General features: G+C 58.0%; 2 protein-coding genes across 5 annotated transcripts in view; both read left to right on the top strand.

Moving 5' to 3' along the window:
- OBSCN (obscurin, cytoskeletal calmodulin and titin-interacting RhoGEF) overlaps positions 1–17,242 on the top strand; it is a 94,304-nt gene extending 77,062 nt beyond the window's left edge. For all 4 annotated transcript variants that reach the window (XM_036239629.1, XM_036239630.1, XM_036239628.1 and 1 more), the window contains 26 exons: positions 3,854–4,045; positions 4,749–4,842; positions 5,177–5,298; positions 5,818–5,930; positions 6,073–6,241; positions 6,405–6,486; positions 6,861–7,061; positions 7,801–7,861; positions 8,396–8,473; positions 8,838–9,010; positions 9,162–9,188; positions 9,779–9,931; positions 10,022–10,067; positions 10,187–10,264; positions 10,652–12,629; positions 13,222–13,302; positions 13,585–13,695; positions 14,137–14,304; positions 14,799–14,921; positions 15,187–15,357; positions 15,603–15,687; positions 15,841–16,080; positions 16,205–16,428; positions 16,546–16,621; positions 16,724–16,873; positions 16,961–17,242. In XM_036239629.1, coding sequence (XP_036095522.1) covers positions 3,854–4,045; positions 4,749–4,842; positions 5,177–5,298; positions 5,818–5,930; positions 6,073–6,241; positions 6,405–6,486; positions 6,861–7,061; positions 7,801–7,861; positions 8,396–8,473; positions 8,838–9,010; positions 9,162–9,188; positions 9,779–9,931; positions 10,022–10,067; positions 10,187–10,264; positions 10,652–12,629; positions 13,222–13,302; positions 13,585–13,695; positions 14,137–14,304; positions 14,799–14,921; positions 15,187–15,357; positions 15,603–15,687; positions 15,841–16,080; positions 16,205–16,428; positions 16,546–16,621; positions 16,724–16,873; positions 16,961–17,138 — 5,174 coding nt within the window. In that variant the 3' untranslated portion in view covers positions 17,139–17,242. The remainder of the gene's footprint in view (positions 1–3,853; positions 4,046–4,748; positions 4,843–5,176; positions 5,299–5,817; positions 5,931–6,072; positions 6,242–6,404; positions 6,487–6,860; positions 7,062–7,800; positions 7,862–8,395; positions 8,474–8,837; positions 9,011–9,161; positions 9,189–9,778; positions 9,932–10,021; positions 10,068–10,186; positions 10,265–10,651; positions 12,630–13,221; positions 13,303–13,584; positions 13,696–14,136; positions 14,305–14,798; positions 14,922–15,186; positions 15,358–15,602; positions 15,688–15,840; positions 16,081–16,204; positions 16,429–16,545; positions 16,622–16,723; positions 16,874–16,960) is intronic.
- On the top strand, positions 880–2,628 carry LOC118615126. The gene has a single exon (XM_036239632.1). The coding sequence runs from the start codon at positions 880–882 to the stop codon at positions 2,047–2,049; it is 1,170 nt and encodes a 389-aa protein (XP_036095525.1). The 3' UTR covers positions 2,050–2,628.
- Positions 17,243–17,536: the final 294 nt, after the last annotated feature.

The following is a 17,536-nucleotide window of genomic DNA, read 5'->3' as shown; positions in this document are numbered from 1 at the left end:
CTGCTCCCTGCCTGTTACTCATTTTGCCCTCAGCACTCAGTCAGGGCAGAGGCACTGGGCTGCAGATTGGTGGGCTTCTGACTATTGGTCCTGACTATTAGCCTTCTCCACTCCTATAAAAGGGGATCAGACCCATCTCCCAATGCTGCTGCATAGACCCTGGTCAGCATTCCATGTATGTTCACATACAACTTGCCTTGAGTTCTGCCTCCTCTTGGCCTCCCCACCCCGTTTTGGGAGATGGGGCCCAGGAAGGGGAAGAGCTTGTTTGAATTCACAAAGCCTATAACAGCAGAGCCACACACAGGACCGTGTTCTTGCCCAGCCTTATACTTCAGACCAAGAGGCCAGGAACACAGGCTGCAGGTCGGGGCTCTGATAACCCTCCCACACCTGCACCTGCACCTGCGACATCAACTGCCCAGTCTGTCCCCAACTCAAGATCACTGAGGCACCTGCCCTCTGAAAGCTTGCTGTGGCATCCCCCTTCCCATAATACAAAGCACAAAACACTGGTGGCATGGACAAGAAGGGCTGTGGGGCAGTGTCCTTGCACCCTGTTCATAGGCTGAGAGAAGGACTGGAATCTGCAAAACAAGATAGCTATAGACAGGGAATACTGACCCACAGAGACATTGCAAACTGGACTTGGTCTGAGGTTTGGAGGCACCTGTATGATGCAGCGATGACTCAACTCTTGAGGTCTGTACACCAAAGCTTGTGGTTGACCAGATGAGACTTTGTGTTTGTTTCTTTGGTTCTCTAGTTTGGGGTTCCAGAGACTGGACTCAAGTGCATGATGTGTAGGAGCTTGTGCAGTTTCACCATTTGCTTGCTGGTACATTAACCTGATCTTTCACGCTGGCCCTGAATGTGCTGATGGCACGTGTGGCAAGCCAGGCTGTGGGTCTCTGTGCCATCTCCTCTCGGCCCTCTCCCTGCAGAGAGGAGACCATCACCACCGTGGTGAAGAGTCCCCGTGGCTGCCTCCAGTCCCCCAGCAAGTCTCCCTCCCTCTCGCCTTCCCGCCACCCTGCCAGTCCACCCAGGTCAGGCATGTCGTCCCCTGAGCTGCTGTACTCACCAGGGGCCAGCCAACTCCGCAGGCCAGTGGCAGAGCTAGGCTGGAGGCCCACTGTACCCATGCTGTGTGTGACAGAGCCTGGAGCCCACATGCCAGCCCTGCCCAGGGGCACTGGGCCCCTCCCCAAGTGGGTGGAGGTTGAGGAAACCATCGAAGTCCAAGTGAAGAAAACAGGCCCAAGGGGTGCATCTCCAGCTAGAGAGGTGCCTGGCAGCTTGGAGGGGCTTCTCTTCACACTGCCTGGCGGGACCCCTGAAGGAGACCCCAATACAAACAACTCTAACAACAAGCTGCTGGCCCAGGAGCCCCTGAACCAAGGTAGAGTCTTCTGTGTGGACTCTGGGCTGGAGATGCCTGAGCTGTCCCTTCTTGGGGCCACCGAAGAAGCCCCCTTGGAGGTGCAGGAGGGGAGAGGTGTCTGTCTGATGGAGGAGACTCTGGGTGCTGATGATCTTCAGGGCTGTGACCCCAAGATCCTCACATATGATGGCCAAGTGCTGACGCTGGCTGACCTGGAGGATTACATGCCCCAAGAAGGGGAGAACTTTGGCTGCAGAAGTCCCATGCCCAGTGCTTTTGATGATCCACCCTGTGAGGTCTCAGTGCTCCAGAGAGAGATCAGTGAGCCCACTGTGGGATGTCCTGTCCAGCTCAACGTGTGGTACCCACGGGGCCCCCGAGGCCCACCTGGCTTCTTCAGCTGCTTGCCCCAGGAGACGGCTCTGTCGAGGCCTCAAGTCTTTGGCCCTGCTGGTGTCTTCTGTGTGCAGGAGGCCCAGGCTAGGGGTGCCATGTCATGGAAGCCATCCTTCTGCACTCAAGTCCATCTCTCTGTGGACAGTGGCCAGAGCAGCTTCAAAACGGAGGTTTCCACCCATACAGTTAACTTTGGGACAGTGGGTGAGACAGTGACTCTGCACATTCAACCGGATGGGGATGAGGGTCCCAGCCCCTCCCAGGGCTGAGGCTGCAACCCTCAAGGGTACAGGAGGCTGGGGGTTGAGACATTGACTCTCTCAGAGCCAGGATACTGCTGATAGGACTGCATGGGGACAGCAGAAAGAGGGGTGTGGCCTTGAGACCTAGGACCCTGACTGGCACCAGCACCTACCTGCTTCACAGCTGCCTTGGGTTTTGGGCTCAGGACAGAGGCCTAAAGCCAGCACCTCAGGACATGTGCTCTGATTCTCCCCTTGCTTTCCAGCAACTTGGGGCTTCAGCTGCTTGTCCTTCCACCCAGGTGTTTCCTACCTCATAGGGTGGGGGTCTTCAGCAGAGGACACTCTATACACAGCTATAACCCAGATTACCAAGAGCTGTCGGGGAGCAACAGGTAGACTAATTCTGGGCTGTGGCCTCCCCTCTGTTTGCTGTGGCACACCCCTGTCCCATGCCTAGGCTGCCCCCACCTTAGTGGGGGCTTCCCTGATAGCACATCTTCCCCATGGACACTTTTCTCAGCCTCCAGGAAGGCCCACTGGGGTGCTCTCTGCAGATTTCCCAGGCCTTCCCTGTAGAGTGGGCCAGGGTGTGTGGGTAGGAAGCAGCCCCTGTTAGTTGACTCCATGATGATAATAAACTGGCTCCCGCACCCTGTATTCTGCTCCTTCTTGCTTCTTCCAGTGGCTTTGGCAACTTGGGCAGGAGGGGCCCTCTGGGCCTGGCCTTGGGGACCAACCAGTGGGCAGCCCAGGCCCCCTCTGCTGGCAGCCATGGGTGGGTCCTGGCCATCCTGTGGTCCCTGGGTGAAGGCGGGGCAGCTCACCTGACCAGCCTGCTAGCACTCAGGCTGTGGGGCTGGTCGCAGGTGCACACGGTGTGACTGCCTATAATGGTTGCTCCCAGCCTGCCACAGATGAGCAAGCCTTCCTGCCCCCTGTTGTCAGGACAGACACGGGGGGTGATGTGTGTGGGATCCGCCTTGAAGTGGGAAAGAACAGGGTGGGTTCCCTAATGCTGGAGAGGGTTCTGGGGCAGGGGAGGGCTCAAGGCAGCAGGACCTGCTGGGAATGAAACAGTGGGCATGACTGGGCATGACTTTCAGACCACAGTGATGCCACCTGGGGCTGACAACCAGGTGGAGGAAGGGACTGCACCAGTGGCTGAGGGGAGGGAGAGTGGTGGTTCCCTTGGGAAGAAGTGGGGGCTGCATGAGAGGCCAGGGCAGGGGCAAGGTGAGAGTGCAGTGACCTGGGCTCAGCAAGGCTGCACTAGGAGGGAAGGGGGGATAGGCCCTCAGGTGGAGTCCTATCCTGGGTAGGGGACAGGGTTTGCTATGGGAGGGCAGTAAGGGAGCCCACCCCCTGTGGCTCCCCAGGACCCTTATTTGGCTGCGAGCTTCCCTTATATTATGGGGCTGGGTTCACTGAGCCTGGGGTCCAGAGTGAGCCAGGAGGGAGGCCAGCACAGAATTAAGGGATGGGAAGAGATGAGATTGAGGGGCAGAAGGGGCACAAGGTAGGTGTCTAGGCCCAGCAGCCCCTGAGGAGTTGACGTTCTTTTGAAGGTACAAGCCCAGGAATGGTGTGGCTCTGCGCTCACTGTCCTGAGCACCAGCTCTATCCACTTCCAGTCACCTTTCTTTTTCAGGAACTTCTACCTCCTGTAGCACCTGAGAAAGAAGTGGTGGGTGGGTGGAGCAGGCGAGTAGAAAGGGCAGCCTGGTCAACTTACCTGGGCATCTCTGAGGTCTGAGACGGGTTTCCTGGAGCGCCCTCTTCAGGCCCAGGCCATGCCTCACCCCTACAGGCCCATGCACTTTTCCCATAGGTGCTGCTGTCCCACCCCCAGCTGCCCTGGAGCAAGTGGACCAGGAAATCATGTCTGTCCAGAGGACACTGGTGGGCCCTGAGGCTCCAGGAACCTCTGCAGTGAACAATGCAGGTCCAGGCCCCAGGGGGCCACTTGCTCTCCAGGAGGCCAGCTCCCAGCTCCTAGGCACTGAGGCTGCAGATGAATCTGGTGAGGCCCAGCAGCAGGCTGACTGCAAAGTACCACTTGCTCCCAAAGCCCGCTCTTCTGTTTTGACCCAAACCTTGGTCTTATGGGTGCTCATCACATGGGAGTGAACTGGCAAAACCCTGGGGACCCGGATATCACTAGGGTCCCTGCACTGGGAATCCTGGGTAAGGCCTACTCCTCACTCAGGCTGTCACCCCATCTATAAAACTAGGTGTGTGGGGGGGTAGTTTGGGAGGTTCTGTCTACCCTGAGAACATCTATCCTGGTTGTCAGAGGCCTCCTGGGTCAGACCCCTGGCAGATAGCCTGGGCACCCTGTGCCAGGGCAGGGGAGGAAGGGAGAAATGGGAAGAGGAGAGGGAGGAGGGGGACACCTTGTCTCTGACAGATGAGACCCCAGGAATGCTGCTGAGAAGCCCCTTTCAATAGAGGCTGCTTCATCCCTTTGTGGGATGGGGTCTGGGGGGAGGTGGGCAGCCTCACGGCTGGTGGCCCCAGGCTAAGGGTTAGGACAGGAGGGTGCCCTGGAAGAGGTGCAAATGCCCTGTAGGAGGCCAGGTTTTGGGGCACAAACCCTGCATCCCTGTTCTGCCTGTGCTCCCACCCTCTGAGCCCTGGAGGGTGACAGAAAGGCATGTTATTGGGGACAGGCCCCAGCCCCATCCCAGGCTGTGTCTCATTAGGCCCTGACCTCCCACTATCAGAGTCTGGGAACGTGCCTCAGTCTTTCCCTCATGGAAGCCAGGATCAGGACTTGGGGGCTCCCACCGCGGCTCACAGGTGCATCGTGCCCATCAGGTAATGTCTCTGGCACAGTGGGTGGGGCATTCCACAAGGGTATATCCAGAAGCAGGGCAGGAGGAATAAGGAGTGGGCTCACAGCACCCCTGGACACTCCTCATCAGCCCTACCCCAGCCAAAGGGCAGTGCAAGGAAGAGAGGCCACTCTTAGGGCCAGAGATATTGGGTGAGCCCCTCTACACCTAAGGCTGGGACCCAGTCTCTACATTTCTTCCCAGTCTGCTGTAGCCCTGAATGAGGGTAGGGTAGGGACCCAACTTACCATGACGGTCAGTGCCCACCCCCAAAAGTGGATGGGTGGGCAGACAACTCACCCACTTCATGGTCCCAGGATGGATAGCGCGGCCTGGCCAGGAACAGAAGCCACTGAGCCCTGGGATGTCTGCAGCCACATGTTCACAGAGACCACACGCCAGACATACGTGTACCAGGCCAGCGACATGGGTGACGCAAGTAGGCTTTGTGTGTGCCCACTGTGCGCATCAGCTTGGGGGACACTTGCACAGAGGGACTATCTGATGTGTGCTAGCCCTGCTGTGGCCCACCCCTGCTGCCCCCAGATCCTGCATCCCCTCAGAGGAGCATCACTGGAAGGGGAGGGCGGGCAGCAATGAACTAGATGTTCTTTCTGCAGCCTAAGTTAATGCTCTGCATACCCTGCCCTCAGAGAGCTTGGGTTCAAGCAGGAAAGAAAGTGCTTAGACGGAAGGAAGCAGTTCCTAACTGTCAGGAGCCTAGGCAGAATCAGGGGGAGGTCGCTTTCACTTGGGAGGCAGGTGGGCTCTGTTACCCTGAGGGTATCTCAGGGCCTTGAGATACTTGGGGTACCCGGAGTGGCTGGGGTCTCTGCCAGCCCACTGAAGTCTCAGTAACGCTGACACTAACTCAGACTCCCAGATTGGAATATAGGATGTGGGTAGCTGAACAGTGAAACCTGGACTTCTCCATATGGTTTCCCTCCCCCACCCCCAGGACCCCCATCCATGCAGGTCACCATCGAGGATGTGCAGGCACAGGGGGGCAACACAGCAAAATTCCAGGCGGTCATCAAGGGCAACCCACAGCCCACAGTGACCTGGTATAAGGTAGGGAGGGGTGTGGGGTGGGGGCCTGTGTCTGGTGAAATTCCCACTGGATACACGGCATGTCACTCACTAAAGGCGGGGTGGGCCCAAGTGCTGGGACCCAGGAGTGGGCTGATAGTTACCCCACCACCTGTGCCTCCAGGACAGCATCCAGCTGCTGGACAGTACACGACTCAGCCAGCAGCAGGAAGGGACAACCTATTCCCTAGTGCTCAGGAATGTGGGCCAGCATGATGCTGGTGTCTATACCTGCCTGGCCCAAAATGCTGGTGGCCAGGTGCTGTGCAAGGCAGAGCTGCTGGTGCATGGAGGTAAGTCAGGGAACCCTTTCCAGGTCCCAGTCCCAGCCCCCTGTGGCCTCCCACAGGCTCAGTTACAGGGAACTGCCCCCACAGATACTACAGAGTTGGGGGACAGTGGGATGGGGGTAGAGATCTTTGTCTGTACTGACACCTGACTGCTCCCTGACTATAGGGGACAGAGAACTGGATTCAGAGAAGCAAAGCTATCAGAGAAAACTGCACTCTTTCTATGAAGTCAAGGAAGAGATTGGCAGGTATCTCCCCCCACCCCCCTGCCCCACTTCTCAGAGGCCACCCCTCAGTACTCTCTGGACCCCTGGAAACCCTGCCTACCCTCCAGCCCCTGCTCTCCTAGAACTCTCACCTCTCAGGAATCCTGCCTTTCTTTGGGAGTTCTCATCTCCTAGAAGGCCCTGTCCCCCATCCCATCCTGGGGGTAGGGGGATGCAGTACTCTTCTATCCTCAGGAGCCCCTAACTCTGGGAACCCTACCTCTACGGAGTCCTTGTCTCCCCAGTACCAATTCCCTTCAGCCCCTGCCCTCCCGAAACCTCCACCTGCCAGGAACCCCCATGCCCATCCCTGGAGCCCAGTCTCGGGAGTCCAGTGTAGGCTCCCTTCTTCCCAGGGGTGTGTTCAGCTTCGTGAAGAGGGTGCAACATAAGGGCAACCAGATGTTCTGCGCTGCCAAGTTCATCCCCCTGCGGAGCAGGACACGCACCCAGGCTTACCAGGAGCGGGATGTACTGTCAGAGCTGAGCCACCCATTGGTCACCATGCTGCTGGACCAGTTTGAGACTCGCAAAACTCTCATCCTTGTCCTGGAGCTGTATCCATACCTCAGCCTCAAGAGTATGAGGAGGATGTGTGCTTCAGGAGAGCAGCGGTCCTAAGGGTGGTGTGGGGCCTGTGGTTCTGGTGTTCTCAGTCCTGCAGCTTCCTAGTGTGGGTAGCCAACTGGGCCTCCCATGTTCCTGTTATGATGCTGTGTGACTAACCAGCCTAGACATGGCCCTGTCCTCATAGCTTTCTGCCTCTTGAGCCAGGAATTTGGGCAGGGTTGTCTCTAGAGGGTCCAAGACATATCTGGGCAGGGCTCTTCCCATGCTTCATGTGGCCTTTCTCTAGGCAGAGGTCAGACTGTTTAAATGGCAGCCCCAGGTCCCAAGTGCTAGGGCTCCTATGTTGCCCATCCAGGCTCCAGGGAGGGACATACGCCTTCTCTGTCCCCTCTGTGTCTCATCCCACAACTTGCTGCCTAGCTGAGAGTCTCTGGGTGTCACATGTGCTCACTATATTCCCACCTCTACCAATCAGTGTCCCCTGTCTCTGCAGGGGGTATGGGTTCTGTGCAGAGGGGATAGGATGCCTCTACTCCAACTCTGCTGCTGGCTACTGGACTCAGCTCCTCTCTTCAGGGTCTGTGTTCCACACAGTGTCCTCAACCTGGAGGACCCACCTCCCAAGCATGGACCTCCACCCCCCCCCCCTCCCAAGATAAGACTTGCCATTGGGTGTGGAGCTGGGTGGGTTCCAGACCCCAGAGCTTTCCTTGACCTGAGCCCCAGGTGCTCATCAGAGGAACTACTGGACCGCCTGTTCAAGAAGAGTGTGGTGACAGAAGCTGAGGTGACTTTGCAGCCTGAGCTATCTGCTGAACCAATATGCTTGCATGCATACCCCACCAGACCTCCTACTCCCCCTGCCCTACCTGCATGCTCTAGCAGACACAGCCCACCTCTCGCACAGTGTGCTCCACCTCTCGCACAGTGTGCTCCATCTCAGAGACCATTTAGGGATCTCCAGGGCCTTAGAAAGTGTTACAGCTCCTTGGTCAACTCTCAAAGACCTCTGGGCAGGGCCCACCTCTTCCCTCACCCAGACTGCACTCAGCCAGTGGGCCAACTCTCACCTGCTCTTGAAATATCAAGCTTCCTATTTTGTTCATGCAGCTTCACAAACACAAACCCTGCCCACTTTCAGGGCTCAGAGGAATCCCCGTACCCAGGCACGTGGGGTCTGGGAGGCTTTGTATGTACTGCCTGTGGGATGGTCCCAGGTCTGGAGAGAGTGGAGGTATAGATGGAAACAGGGCAGAGAGAAAAATGGAGGGGGAGGTTGAGGCTGGCTGTCTCACCTGAGCAATGGTCTTTGCCCCTGGAGGTCAAGGTCTACATCCAGCAGCTGGTGGAGGGATTGTACTACCTGCACAGCCACAGCATCCTCCACCTGGACATAAAGGTAATTGCCCCACACTGTGCCCCCAAAGCCCAGGGAGGGACAGATGGGAGCCTGGGGTCTACAGGCTGAAAAGGCACAGGCCCACCACTGCCAGTTTTCCTCTCAGGATTTGCTCACTTTGGGGAATGGGAAACACTACTTACCAGCAGCCACTCCAAGTGGGGTGTGACTCTGATAGAGCAGAGGCTGTCCCCAAATAATACCAAAACCTGCCCCCAGTGCAACCCACTGCCTCCCCAACCCTGGCCTCTTTATCTCCATGGGACAGCCCCTCACAGATTCCCTAGTTACCCCCCAGACCTGGTAGCCCCTGGAGTCACCTCTTTAGATTGAGGCCTCACCTACTCTTGACTCTGCCCAACAGCCCCCCAACATCCTGATGGTGCATCCTGCTCGGGAAGACATTAAAATCTGCGACTTTGGCTTTGCCCAAAAAATCACCCCGGCAGAGCCAAAGTATAGCAAGTATGGGTCCCCTGAGTTTGTGTCCCCTGAGATCATCAATCAGACCCCTGTGAGCGAGGCCTCTGACATCTGGTGAGTGGGTGGGCTCCCAGGGACAAAGCCACCATGCCAGCCCATCCTCCCCCTCTCAGCCTGCCCTCTTCTCTCAGCTTCCATTCCCCTCATGCCTCTTACCTGTCGGCCAGGCCTGGGATGACTCACAGCTGTGGTTTTGTTCCCACAGGGCTATGGGGGTCATCTCCTACCTCAGGTGAGCAGACCCCAGCCCCCATCAGTCGTCTCCTCAGAAGCCAATCCCAGACCCATCCTGGCAGGCCCACGGGAGGTCACAGGCACCACTGGCCCTCCCTAGGTCAGAGATCTGAGACCCAAGAGCAGCTTGTTTGGGAATAAGCAGTGGCTAACTCTGATAAGAGGTTTTTGCTTAGGGCTTTTCACACATACGCTGTCCCAGAGAAGCTCTTTGGGTCGTGAGGCACAATGTTGAGCTGTTTCTCTGAAGGGTCTGGCTGGTTTGTCCAGAGGCCCTTCATAGCAGTTACAGCTGCCCTGAGGACACTACTGGTATAGACTGAGCCTGGATCTCCTCTACAGGTGGAGCCCTACTCCCCACCTCAGGCTCAGGCCTGGTGCTTACTCCAGGCTAACCCTTGATCTCTATTCTAACTGAGTCCAGATCCCTACTCCAGGCTGAGCCTGGATATCTGGGCAAGTTGGAGACACTTGCTGGGATTCTGAGGGCACTGAGAGGCCATCTCAGTAAGGGCTATGCCCACCAATCCTGTGGGACCCAATAATCCCGGGTCATGTCTGAGTGCCAGACACTCTCTATGCTTTCAGCCTGACCTGCTCATCCCCATTTGCTGGTGAGAGTGACCGTGCAACCCTCCTGAACGTGCGGGAGGGGCGGGTGTCCTGGAGTAGCCCAGTGGCTGCACACCTCAGCCAGGATGCTCAGGACTTTATCAAGGCCACCCTGCAGAGGACCCCAGAGTGAGTGTACATGTCCTCCTCTCCTCCCCCATTACCTGTTCAGGGGGCCAGCTGACCCCTGGCCTGACCCTGGGATTGGTTTCCCCACAGGAACCGCCCCAGTGCAGCCCAGTGCCTTGCCCACCCCTGGTTCCTGGTGAGTAGGCTGAATCTAGAAAACAGAGAGGAAAAGTGAGACCAAGAGGGGTGGGGTCTATCTGGCTCTAGGGCCACCAGGGTCTCCTCCAACCTGGCTTTCTCACCTGGGCCCCCCAGAAGTCCCTGCCGGCAGAGGAGGCCCACTTCATCAACACCAAGCAACTCAAGTTTATCCTGGCCCGCAGCCGCTGGCAGGTAAGTCAATTTGCAGAGAGAGCGCAGTATTGCCAAGGGCACAGGGAGGAGGAGTGGAAGAAGGGACAGTGCAGGGGAGAGTTTGGGTGGGGCATGGGGGGCCTAGAAGCAGGCGAGGGAAGCTAGGGAAGCTTGGCCCCAGGGCTGGCTGTATGCAGGGCATCCTTCTTTCAGGATTCTGCTATTTCCTGAGCTGCCAGGACTTGGGGTGGGGCTGCACATGCTTCTAGCCAGGACAGGGACACAACTACAGAGTCCTGGAGTGTGGGGAATGAGGACAAGGGCTTTTAACTGTCCCCATCTCCTGGGTCCCCCATCTGGGCACACCGGGAGCAGGAGGCAGTGGGCACAGGCTGATGATCCTTGCCGGACCCCCCCTCCCCACAGCGCTCCCTGATGAACTACAAATCCATCCTCGTGATGCGTTCTATCCCAGAGCTGCTCCAGGGCCCGCCAGATAGTCCATCTCTTGGAGTGGCCCGGCACCTGCACAGTGATGTCAGCGCCTCTTCTAGTAGCTCCTCATCCTCTGACAATGAGCTGGCACCCTTTGCCCGAGCCAAGTCACTTCCACCCTCTCCCGTGACCCACTCCCCGCTTATGAACCCGAGGGGTTTTCTGCGGCCGTCTGCTAGCCTGCCAGAAGAGACCGAGCCCTGTCCTCCCCTGGAGGCAGCACTTCTGCCTGCATTACCCCAGGGCACAGTGCCCCCAGCTGCCCCAGGCTGTGTGCCCAGGCAGAGTGTCATCTGCAGCCTGTTCTACCAGCAGGCAGGCCAGAGCCTGGAGCATAGGGCTCCAGCCATGGGCAGCCGGCGGGTCCCCCTGCGGAGTAGGCACCTGCTCAAGGGCGGCTACTTCTCGGGCACCCTGCCTAGCCTGCGAGAGCCACTGCTGGAGTACCGTGTGCTGGAGGAGGAAGCCACCCGAGAGGAGCAGACTGCTCTGATGGCCAAGGCACCCTCCTTTGAAACTTCCTTGCAGCTGCCCAGCATCAGCACCAGTGCTCCTGGGGGACCCTGCCACAGCCATTCTCTGGACTTCAACTGTCCACGTTGGGCCAGCCCCTCTGCAGAGGCCTGTCATGAGGTGCAGTGTCCCTCACCCACCCTCTGGGGCCTCCAGGCTGAAACCAGAGAGGAGAGTGTGCCCAGAGAGGTGGAAGGTACCATAGAAATGGACACTCTGAAATGGCCAAGACTATTTTCATCTACTGGTGGAGATACTTGCCTTGAAGAGCAAGAGGGGTCATCCCAGGACAGCTGTGGGAAGCAGACAGCTCCTTTTTGTTACCCCAAGTGGGGTTCTGCCCCTGGGAAGGGCTGTGATCCCCCTGGGGCTGATGTACATCAAGCTCCTGGCTCTCTTCCTCCAGGGAGCTGTCTGGAGGCTCTCTTGGCAACCCCAAGCCCCTTCCTCTCCCAAGAGCCCCAGGGTCTCTCCTCCCCAGCTCAATCAAGCCTCCAGTCAAACTCTAGGAGGCAGCTGGAGGCCACCATTTTCCCTGGGAGGCCCAGTCTCCCCAGCTCTCCAGGGCCAGCCTCCTTATCTGGCATAGAGCCTGGCTTTTCCCTAGACACTGAGGATCTAGGGCAGGAGACAGAGGGTCTTTCTGAGTCTGAGCCTAGCCCACCTCAGCCTCAGGAGCAGGCCACCTCACGAAAGTTCTCCCTTGGGCACCACGGAGGTTATGCAGGGGTGGCTGGCTATGGCACCTTTGCCTTTGGTGGGGATGCGGGAGGCATGCTGGGACAGGGGCCCCTGTGGGCCAGAATGGCCTGGGCTACTTCTCAATCCTTGGAGGAAGAAGATGAAACAGGGGCCCAGAGTGCACTCCCACAGGCCAGCATGGTGCCTCTGCCAGAGGGCAGTAGGGGCAGGGGATCCCAAGTGTCACTGGTACAGATCCAGGACCTGTCAGGGGACATGGAGGCAGCAGACAACATGTCTTTGGATATATCAGAGGTAGAGCCTGCCTACCTCAACCTGTCGGACCTGTATGACATCAAATACCTTCCATTTGAGTTCATGATCTACAGGAAGATCCCCAAACCAGAGCTGCTGCCTTCCCCAGAGTCGGAGGCCAGGGAGGAGCTGGCTGAACTCTCAGAGGCCTCATGGTCCTGGCAGGGCATGCTGGGCCTGCCTGCTGGCCTGGAGATCAGGGAGGAGCTGGAGGACAGGGAGGCCCTGCTCATGGAGGAAGGTGACAGCAGGAAGCACAAGTGGTCATCCCCCTCCGGGGGCCTTCTGCACTTTCCTGGGAGTCATGCCCTGCTGGAGGAGCCTGTGGAGATGGGGCTGTGCCAGAGGGTGAGGGCCTCAGTGGCCCATATCTCCAGCCTCCTGAGGGGCAGGCCTCAAGGTAAATCCCTCACCCCTACCATGGAGGCTTCTGGGCAAGGCCAGGTGTGCCCCCTGAATCTTGAGACATCTTGCATCCATGCCCAGGAATCACAGCTCAGGAGCCCACCTGAGGCAGGAAGCTCCCACCCCTTTCCGTGCTGCCTAAACCCCAGGAAAACAGGGGATTCTGTTCCCAAGGTCACCTTCTTGGCTTCATCCCCTTAGGTGTGAATCTAAGACCTAGTGTTGGGACCTAGGAGAAGATCCCAACAGGGCCAGTCTTCCTGACTCTTGACCCTCACTGACCCCACCTGATCCCAGACCTCAGCCAGGCCTTCAGGGCCCCTTCACTCCTGAACTGCTGGCCTTACCTGCCCAAGGTGCCCCCACCCAGGATGGACTGATGCTGACAGGCTAGGGAGGGAGTGGTCTCCATAGCAGATTTAGTTTGTTTCAAACTCCCATCCCCTGGGATGCAGGCTTTTCAGCCATATGGTAATCTAGCAGTGGGTGGTAGGTGGCCCCAGAGTCCTCCTCCTATGCTCCTAATATTAGTTCCAAAAGGAGTCAGCGTCTTGGTGTGACCTCCCTTGGTTCCATCTTCCCTGCAGGTCCTGAGAAGGAGGGGTCCCCCAGGAAGAAGGCAGGCCTACCTTCCTTCTGGCTGTCAGGTCTGAAGAGCAGAGACCAAGGTGATTGTGCTGCTTGGGGCTGGGTCCCCCTGCTGCCCAGGGGACCACAGTGCTCAGACCAGCAGGGAGGCAAGCTAAAACCCATAGTGACTTGGGCCCAGATGAGGGTGCTCTGGCTCCCCTGGCTGTCAGGACTGAGCAGTCCTGGAGGTCTTCCTGGAGGAGGTGCTAGTTTTGAAGATGAGCTGGGTGAAGGTGGGCTTCTCTCCAGTATCCCACCTCAGGTTTCATGCTCTTTGGCCTGGGATTTCTTCTGACACTTGGTCCACCTCCCTTCTCTAGCTCCATCTTTCCTGAGGGAGCTTGCAGATGAGACAGTGGCCCTGGGCCAGTCTGTGACTCTTGCCTGCCAGGTGTCGGCCCAGCCAGCTGTACAGGCCACCTGGAAGAAAGGTAAGGAGCTATCCTGGTGTGGGGGAGGGGTTGGAGGCAGGACAGCAGGGGTTGCTTCTTGAGGTCATGGCTATCAACTTACAGAGGGAAACTGAGGTCCTGACAGGGTGTGGGGCCTGGGTTTTTTTTATTTTTTTATTTTTTGTTAATCCTCACTCAAGGATATTTTTCCCATTGATTTTTAGAAAGAGTGGAAGGGAGGAAGGGAAGGGGAGAGAGAGAGAGAAACATCGATATGAGAGAGACACGGATTGGTTGCCTCTTGCACATGCCCCAACAGGGGCTGGGGATCAAACCTACAACCCAGGTACACGCCCTTGACTGGAAATCAAACTCAGGACTCTTTAGTGTAAGGGTGCATGCTTTAACCACTAAGCAACATCAGCCAGGGTGGGGCCTGGGTGTTGTGAGCTGCTCCCAGGCTCCTCTGTCCTGATGTAGATGGGGCCCTCCTGGAGACCAGTGGACGCCTTCTTATTTCCTCCACACTAAAAAATTTCCACCTCCTGACCATCCTGGTGGTGACCACTGAGGACCTAGGTGTGTACACATGCAGTGTGCACAATGCGCTGGGCATGGCAACCACCACAGCTGTTCTCCGGAAGGCAGGTGGGTGGGCCTCACCAGGCCGTCTCTGTGGGAACTGGGGGAGGTCCCACTCTAGGCTATCACCTTTGCCCTGAGGTTTCCAATGGGGCTGGCAGGCCTAGCTCTTAGACCCCCAGCCTGATCCCTAGAGGGGGTCCAGACTTCAGGTGGCCAACCCTAGGTGCCTGCTCCACCACTCAGCCAAGTTGAGCTATCTCTGACCGGAACTTGGGTTGGGCAGGGGCCTGTGAGTGAGGACTACTACACCAGGCTCCTGAGTGAACACCAGATGAAGGAAGCCTGTGGTTGGGCAGGCAGACACCTCCTGAGCCTCTGCTGGAGAGGCACTGTGCCCCTCTAGCAGGCAGCACTGTAATGGGACCTTGGAATCCATGGGACCAGGGGAGGGTGGACTCAGGGCCTGGCAGTAGAGTGCAGAGGTGGGATCAGGGGCTCAGAGCTACATGGGCTGCTCATGGGAGCCCACCTCAGATCCCTGACTGTGGGCCCTGCAGAGCGCCCCTCATCCTCCCCACGCCCAGACATCGGGGAGGTATATACTGATGGGGTGCTGCTGGTTTGGAAACCCATGGAGTCCTATGGCCCCGTGACCTACATCGTGCAGTGCAGCCTGGAAGGTAGGATCATACCTGTGCCCTTGCCTCCTGGGGGGCCCCATGGTTAGTGTGTGTGGAGGTACAGGAAGCACCTGGCCATTCTGTACTTCTGGGCACCCATGGGGGAAGTGCTTGGCCCTTTCTGCACCCCTGAACACCCATAAGGGAAGCATTGGACCCCTCTGAACTCCTGGTCAGCCTTACTCAGGGAGGGGGTGGGGATCTCCACCTCGGACTCTGGAATGGGAAGGCTTGGGGCTACCCTTCACCCGCTTTGTGTGGCCAGGTGGCAGCTGGAGCACGCTGGCATCAGACATCTTTGATTGCTGCTACCTGGCCAGCAAGCTTTCGAGAGGTGGTGTGTACACCTTTCGGACTGCATGCGTCAGCAAGGCCGGCATGGGTCCCTACAGCAGCCCCTCGGAGCAGGTCCACCTGGGAGGGCCCAACCACCTGGGTGAGCCTCTGCAGGACCTGTGGGCATCAGGTGGTGGTCCCTTTAGAACTGCCCTTCAACTTCACCAAGACACATGCACACCCTGGGACAGTTTGTTCTGACTACTATGCCACCGCTCCCCCATCCCCAAATGATTCAAAGAATGAGAGGCCAAGTGTGGGTTTAAAGGGTGCCAAGGAAGGGGTGATAGGAGACAAGGTTGGGGAGCTGAGACTATGGGGAGTCACTGGCTTCCCTTCCCACAGACTCTGAGGAGGAGAGCTGCCCTGCACCGCCAGCCCATCAGCTCCCCAGTACACAGACCTTCGCCTTCCAGACACAGATCCGAAGGTGCAGAGGCCTCCCCAACCAGCTCACCAGCATCTGCACCCCACCCTTCAGCGCTGGGCTGCCTCCCTGCAGCTGAGAGTGGGAAGGGGCTGCAGGAGGGCGTGTGGGGGACAGGAGGGGTCCTCAGGAACCTGGCCTGTGCCTCCTCACCAGGGGCCGCTTCAGTGTGGTGAGGCAGTGCTGGGAGAAGGCCAGCGGGCGTGAGCTGGCAGCCAAGATCATTCCCTACCAAACAGAAGACAGGATGGCAGTGCTTCTCGAGTATGAGGCCCTCAAGAGCCTGCGCAACCCGCACCTGGCCCAGCTGCAGGCTGCCTACCTCAGCCCCCGGCACCTGGTCCTCATCTTGGAGCTATGCTCTGGGCCAGAGCTGCTCCCCTGCCTGGCTGAACGGTGAGGGGCTACCTGGCTTGGATTCAGGGCCGGGGATGGGGGACATCCCAGACTAACTTCCCCGACTGAGCAGGAGACTCAGCTGAAACCAGACAGAGCCGAGCCCCTCCCCATGTGTCCCCAGGGCATCCTATTCAGAATCTGAGGTGAAGGACTACCTATGGCAGATGTTAAGTGCCACCCAGTATCTGCATGCACAGGGTATCCTGCATCTGGACCTCAGGTCTGAGAACATGATCGTCACTGAGTACAACCTACTCAAGGTGGTCGACTTGGGCAATGCCCAGAGCCTCTCCCAGGAGAGGATCCTGCCCTCAGAGAGGTTCAAAGACTATGTGGAGACCATGGGTGAGTAGGGTAAGGGGTAGGCCAGGAGTAGTCCTTTCCACAGTCCTGCCTCCTCCAGCCCCTCCACTGCAGACACCCAGCCCCTCACCTGTGCACCACCTTTCCCCCTACCCCCAGCCCCAGAACTCCTAGAAGGCCAGGGTGCCGTCCCACAGACTGACATCTGGGCCATCGGTGTGACAGCATTCATCATGTGAGTCCTAAGTGCTGCGGGGGGTAGGGGGGAAGCGGGAGCGGGTATGGGATCCACAAGGATCTCCATGTGACCTGAGTCCCCTATCCCTTTCCTGCACAGGCTGAGTGCAGAGTACCCAGTAAGCAGCGAGGGCATGCGAGACATGCAGAAAGGCCTGCGCAAGGGGCTTATCTTGCTGAGTCGCTGCTATGCAGGGCTTTCTGGGGGAGCCGTGGCCTTCCTTCAGAGTACACTTTGCACACACCCCTGGTAAGATGACCCTGCCCATCCCCCTCTGCCCTGCACCCACCTGAGCAGGCTGACCTCCCCTTTTCTCCACCACTCTCCATGCTCCAGGGGCCGGCCAGGCGCATCCAGCTGCCTTCAGTGCCCATGGCTGACTGAAGAGGGCCCAGCTTGCACCCAGCCCTCTGCTGTGACCTTCCCTACTGCACGTCTGCGCACCTTTGTGCGGGAGCGTGAGAAGAGGCGGGAGCTGCTGTACAAGAAGCACAACCTGGCCCAGGTGTGCTGAGTGCTTGGTCCTGCCCTTCAGGGTGTGTGGGGGGTGATGGGGAAGATTGCACTGTTAAGCCGCACACCTGGCCTGACCTCCACACACTGTATATGCACAGACACTCCAATAAAAACCAGAACCGCATGAGGCATCTTGTTTCACTGTTTTGTTTTGGGAAGGAGGGTGAGGGCCCTGCACCTTCCTGGGGTATGGGGGACCATCCATGCCCTTCCATGGTTCATGAATTAAAAGAGCCTGTCAGGGCAACCTCACCAGAGATGACCAGCTTACAAACAAAAGCCTTGTCCATCCCATGTAATCTGGCACAATTGGTCCCTCAGCCTCAAACCACCTGCCAGTCTCTCTGAGGCATTTCCACTAGAACTCCTGAGCTCCAAGGTGTGTAGATTCAATGG

Source organism: Molossus molossus, unplaced genomic scaffold (genome assembly GCF_014108415.1).
Source record: "Molossus molossus isolate mMolMol1 unplaced genomic scaffold, mMolMol1.p scaffold_m16_p_4, whole genome shotgun sequence".
Lineage (NCBI taxonomy): Eukaryota > Metazoa > Chordata > Mammalia > Chiroptera > Molossidae > Molossus > Molossus molossus.
The sequence above is the reverse complement of the archived record's forward strand: the minus strand, read 5'-3'. Positions and strand labels throughout refer to the sequence as shown.

Coding starts and splice junctions, on each gene's coding strand:
- LOC118615126 (XM_036239632.1), top strand. CDS start 880: ATGGCACGTGTGGCAAGCCAGGCTGTGGGTCTCTGTGCCATCTCCTCT.